A 6,315-nucleotide genomic window follows, 5' to 3' on the forward strand; every position below is an offset into this window, starting at 1 on the left:
AGACTTTTTTTCTTGAGTACCACATGTAATATAGTAGAGACTGTGTTAGACGCTATAAATAGGGGGGATAATCATATTTCTAAAACAGGCCTTTTTTTACTTTCTACATTGCTAGTCCCTTTTACATAGTAGTTTTAATTCATATATGTGAGGGCCATACCCTTCTACTTATTTACAAATACTTCTAAATTTCAGTGCATCTTGGAATGAAACATGGAGATGCATTCTTTTAAATGAATTTTTCTATTCCTTATGTTCCATATATAAAGTCCAAACAGATAAGGCTAAGAGGTCTGCCTGATGAGACTATAGGAGGAACAGTATGAGTAGCACAGGAAAATGATGATTAACTTAGGGGCAAGAGTTATGAAAACCACAAAGTGACAAATGAATATAGCTAATGTTTTTCTAGGGGGCAAATTTTACAATGCTGAGTGGAAGTGATACAAATAGGCTCAAGAGAAAATATGTCTTAGCACTGGGGTAGAAATATTGACATAAAAGGTTCATCAATGGAATAGAAAAGTTATTCTTGTCAGTGATTAAAAATAGAATAGGATTGTGACTTATGAATTTGCTAATATTACTGGATTCTAATAAAAATATATTTATATTCAATGTCCTAGAAAAAAATTTTTCATTTAAAATTATCTAAAAATTAGCAATAACAGAATTAAATATTTTAAAACACCTACCTGTTCTTCCCTTTTTTGTTTTCGAAGCTGTATTCCTTCTTCTTCTCTTCGTCTACGCATCTCCTGGGGGTTTAGGGCTTTATTCTTATAACTTTTCATTCTATAGTTATCTTTCCCTGGACTAGCCATGGCATCTTAAGATTAGGAGAGAAGAAAATAGATATCAATTACTTTCAAAATAACATGAGATGTTTACTCTAGGGCAACTAAATTCAGGCTTGTGGATTAAATACACCAACAAAACTCATTCTGAAAATTATGTACAATGAATGCATTCTCTCACCCCCACACCAAAATTGGAGGAAAATGATCAAACGTTTTAGGACTTCACTATCAAACAAATAATAGATTTTGGTCTAAACACAAGTCATTACCCTAATTTCACTGATCCAGAGAGGCACTCTCCTATCCCTGATATTTTAACCTTTCTATAAGTGAGGTGCATCTTAAAATAACTGTTAGCCAGGAAATAATCATGAAACAGCTGGATAAAAAACTTCTAAATCACAGCTTCTGGAAAGATCAAGAAATAATCAGCAATGAATTGTCTTATTTTCAATAAAATATGGCATCAAGTTTCAGTAAGCACACCTTATACATTTATTGGTGTCTGGCTTCTTTCATTTACTTAAGGAACTGCCTAAAGAACTAAAGTCACACAGGTCAGGACTTGAGTTATGACTACAATACCAATTTTCAGTACTAGAGTATAATCAGTTCATTTAAAATACTGAAATATTTCTATATTTTTCAGTAGTTTTATTATACATGTTTTAAAAAATTAACACAAATATTTTACAAATATATAAAACATAAAATATATTTTTAAAGGGGCAGGAGATCAAACTAGAAAGGTAGGTAATGTTGAAATATATAGTTCCTGAAATCTAGCTGAGAAATTTGGTCTTGATCCTAAGGAGAAGAATTAAGAAATTAAAGAGAAGGTTGTTTCAAACTATGATGATAAAGACCTAAAGTAAATTAGTAGCTGCACTGAAAAACACAGAAGACAGACTGATTCCAGAAACATTTCAGATATTGATTCAATAAGAATTAGAGGCCAAGTGAACGTAAGGAAAATGTGCTAAGGAAGAGAAAGGAGTTGAGGATGATTTCATGGTTTTCAGCATCAACTCTTTCAGAATGACAAAATAACCCAACACGGGGAATACAGATGGAGGACTGGCGTGGTGGTTTTGTTTTCTTGCCTCCTTGTTTTTGAGATGAAAACGATGAATTCAATTATTTTATTTTTCATTTACATACAACAAAAATCACTCAGTACACAGTTCTACGAACTTGACACAATGCTCAGGCATATAACCAACACGATTAAGATATAGAACAGCTTCATAATTCCCCCCAAAGCTTCCTCTTGCTGCTCCTATTTAGTCCTTCTCCTACTCCTAAAACCTGGCAACCACTATTTCCATAGCTCTGCCTTTCCCCAAATTTCACATAAATGAAATAATAACAGTATATAGTCTTAACTGTCTTCTTTGATTTAACAGTGTATCTGTGAGTCACCATATTGTTGGGATGTATCAAAATTCATTCTTTATTGTTTAGTAATATTCTATTGTACAGATACACCACAGTTTATTGATTCATTAGCTGAAGGACATTTAGGTTTTTTCTAGTTTAGGGCAGTTACAAATAAAACTGTTATAAACACTCATGTACAGGTTGTTTAAATATAAGTTTTCATTTCTCTCAGATAAATATCTAGGAGTAGAATCTATGGATAACAGGACAAGCATATGCTTCACATTTTATAACATATTGCCATTCTGAAAAGTAAGTATACAACTTTGCATTTCCATTAGCTCTTACTGTTGCTCTGTATCCTGGCTACCCTTATTAGAATTTTGTTATTGTTTACTGTAGCCACTCTAATGATATATAGTGACTTTAATCTTAAATGTGTTAAATTTATAGTACATAGAGCACAAACAGAAGGTTTTGATTTATAGATGGTTAAAAATTACGAGTCAAACTCAGGAAAAGAGTATTGAATGATCATTCAAGAGCATTAGAACTATAAACGAAAGACGTCCAAAAGAGAAATCTTAAGGATGTTCACATTTCCATGGAAAATGGAAAGCAAAGGAAACCAAACATAAATAGAAGGATCAGAAGAAAATAAGAGTCATGAAAAAGAAGGGAATTTAAAAGATAAAGAAATATTTCAGTTGCAGTGACACTAAAAAAAAAAAAAAGTCACTCAATTTATTCATTCATGGGTTTATCTCACAAATATTTAAGTGTCTAGAATAAGTCAAGTGCCATTGGAAGGAAGATAGACTTGATAACTAGGTCATTGGTAAAGACAGAGAAATTTCTTTAGTGGTGGAACTAAAGGTAGAATGGAAGGGCTGAGGACTTTACAATGATTTAAAAAGTACTTTGTGCCTCTGAACACATGTATATAGTTGTGCAATTAAAATACATGTATAATCAACCAATATCTCTTTATAAAATATTCAATAAATTAATCTTAGCAATACTGTGTGCACCTACAAATACTTATGTCTAGAAACTTATGTCATAAGAATACTTATGTCAATCTAACTTTCTTAATAACAACATTTAGCATTATTTTCTATTTTATATATAAAAGCTCTGTTGCACTAATAAAAGCTTAAGCTCTTGGAAGGGAAAAACAAAGTTAATTACCGAGCAAACCAGGCTCCACATTAGTTGTTGAATTACACTTAACAGTGTAAAATATCTTAGCAAAATGAAATGTTCGCAGCAATAAACCTCTTTACAATATTTACCACCTATACATTAGGCATCTTTTAGGCCACTGGCCTTTAAACTTTTGATCACATATCCTATGCACACAAAATACATTTGTGAATTCACCCTCAATATGCTTGTTTGTTTATATATGTGTATTACTAACTTAATAAACTATCCAATTATAAATTCACAGAAATTTTTTAAAAAAAAGAATAGTTTTAAAAGATAAGCAGTGAAGTCGCTCAGTCATGTCTCTTTGCAATCCCATGGACTGTAGCCTACCAGGCTCCTCTGTCCATGGATTTTCCAGGCAAGAATACTGGAGTGGGTTGCCATTTCCTTATCCAGGAGATCTTCCCGACCCAGGGATTGAACCGGAGTCTCCTGCATTGTAGGCAGACACTTTACCATCTAAGCCACTCTCCCCACATCTGACTGAATCACCTTGTACCTACCAACACACGCAGCAGACAGTACTCCTAAGAAGATCAATCTAGGCAATGACAAATTAAAATCTTTCAGGATAAATGCTAATCAAATAAAATCTCGCCCCAGCAACTCATATATCATTTGTTCCTTTGCCTTCTATAAAACTAACTTTTTGTCTCTTATTTAACATCTGCATCCTCACTGCAGTTGCTTTAAAGGGGGTATAAAGTTCAAGGAAAATGATTTTCTTAAAGCTACCTCACCCAAAGGGATTTTCTTTCTCTGGAATATAGCTTAAAAGACTGTACTTCAAAGGCTGCTGTCTCATACAAGTTATTTCACATATAGAAAATGCCATTCAAACACTATAAAGTTGCCAGAGGAATTTTTTTTTTCAGCCATAAGCTTATTTTTGTCTCCGCTCTTTGAAAAAAACTGTGCTGAGGTTGGGCAAACAACTGGAATCTGAACTTTTTCTACTACAGATTAACGGAATTTCTTGTCTCCATAAAGCCTGCGTTTCTATGTGCTCGGGTGTCTGTTAGTAAAATGACAAGATCAGTACAAAGGGGAAAGTGCAGCAACCAGAGCCTCTACAAGCAAACAAGCAGTACTTGAAGATCTAAAGGACAGAGCTATTTCCTGTTTATCATGAGAGAAAGTCACTTTTAAAATAAAATATAAATCATGGAATGCTGTAACTAAGGGACATCAGATCAGAAGGTTTTTTTTAAAAAAAGCGTTCAAAAAGACGAAGAGTAGATACCAGTGTCACATTCTTTTGAAACAGCACTATCCCTTCTCACAGCTTTCAATTCCTCTCATCTCTTGGGCATTAGTGAGGAGACACTATTAAATTGTCACCGTGGAAGTGAGCTGGCAGAAGCATCTAACCCGCGCCAGCCCGCGTCAGGACTGAGCCCTTCTAGGCATCTGCGCCCGGTGGGCGGCAGCTGCTGGAGGTGGAGGGCGCGACACGCAGGCCCCTGGGACCGAACCTGCCTTATTCTGGACACGAAGGAACTTCTAACAAGCTGAGCTGCGGAACAGACTGCCGAGCCCCTGAAGTGACAGGCAACGTCTGATAAGATCATGTACCGGGGAAAAAAAAAAAAAAGAACTACCGAGAGACAGCAGGGGAGGGCGGCGAAAAGATCCTGTGCCTAATGCTCCTGAGCATCAGCCTGGCTCTAGGAGACGCTCTGAGCTCCCTGCGCCTTCGCGTCCTCAAGGGAAAGGTCTGGCTGCCACGCCCCCGCCACCGCTGTCTCCCTCTGGAGAAGCTGAGAGAACCCGGCCCGGCCCTGAACCCTTTGTAGGGGAAGAGATAAAAACAGTGGCCTCAGGAACTAGTAGCTCTCGAAAGGACCAAACCCGAGGCTCACCCCACCCGGCGTGTGTCACTCCCACTTACCCATTAATGTGGCACTAGCCGGCGCCCTGACTTCCCAGTGCCCGGCTGCGGCGGCTGCTGCGGTAACTGTGGGGTCAGCACTCCGCCCCTAGCGATGAGTACAGAGACCAGGCTCACAACTCAAGATGGCGGCCTCCTGCGCCCCTTACTCCAGACCCCCAGGTCTGGGCTCCCAGAAGCCCTTGCACGCGGCGGCGGCGGCGGCGGCGGCGGCGGCTGCGGCCGCAGCGAAGCTGCTGCACCGACCGGCCGAGGGGCGGAGAGAAACAGACGCCCCAGCCCCACCCACTCATGGAGGATCCGGCCACTTCTGGACTCTGGGATTTTAACTCTGCCCGTTGCTGTGTCAGGAGTGTGTTCTACTGCCCTGCCAGCAATAGCGCTCCCTGCCAGTTCTGTCATTCACCCGTTCGTTCTTTTGTTCATCCATCCATCCAAGCTTCCATCCATTCATTTATTCATTTTACAACGTAGTATTGACGGAGGGACTAATCTGTGCCAGACTTTAATGATGTCGGAGGTACAATAGTATACACAACGGATAAAAATCCTGACCTCATGGAGCTTCATTTTCTTTAACTTCATTCACTTCTTCCTATCTTCTCTGCTCATTTGTTTCAACCCTTCAGTTGAAAAATTTTGGATTCCGTAACATCTGTGGATTTTTTTTGCAAAATAGTAGCCACTGATGTATGAAATAAATAACTCCAGGTAAAGTACTCTTAATTTATTATAACACACATATAGCCTTGTTCAACACATGATTCAACCTTGGGGTTGAACAAGCAGTATTGAGCGCAGATTGTTTTCTCTATGCAGTGCTAGGCACAGAATATGCAAGATAAATGACACATGATTCCTTCCCCAAAGAAGCTCCTGTTTTCCATCTCTTGTTCTTTTTTGTTCTCTTTTCTGAGAAAATTTTTGGGTTACCTTACAGCTCTCTACTGATATGATTTTTTAAATTCTGATATTGTATTTTTTAAGTACCAAGAGCTGTTTCATATTTTTTAAGTCAGGGGTCAAAATAGC

The 6,315-nt window shown here is 37.9% G+C and overlaps 1 protein-coding gene across 1 annotated transcript in view; it reads right to left on the reverse strand.

Annotated features, from left to right (window-relative positions):
- The window catches only part of KPNA5 (karyopherin subunit alpha 5), a 41,268-nt gene extending 35,788 nt beyond the window's left edge, over positions 1-5,480 (reverse strand). The window contains exons 1-2 of the mRNA XM_043890298.1: positions 5,284-5,480; positions 696-829 (exon numbers count right to left, since the gene is read on the reverse strand). Of these exons, the coding sequence (XP_043746233.1) occupies positions 696-829; positions 5,284-5,287 (138 nt within the window). The 5' untranslated portion in view covers positions 5,288-5,480. The remainder of the gene's footprint in view (positions 1-695; positions 830-5,283) is intronic.
- Between the last annotated feature and the right edge of the window lie 835 nt (positions 5,481-6,315).

Source organism: Cervus elaphus, chromosome 28 (genome assembly GCF_910594005.1).
Source record: "Cervus elaphus chromosome 28, mCerEla1.1, whole genome shotgun sequence".
In the NCBI taxonomy this organism is placed as follows: domain Eukaryota; kingdom Metazoa; phylum Chordata; class Mammalia; order Artiodactyla; family Cervidae; genus Cervus; species Cervus elaphus.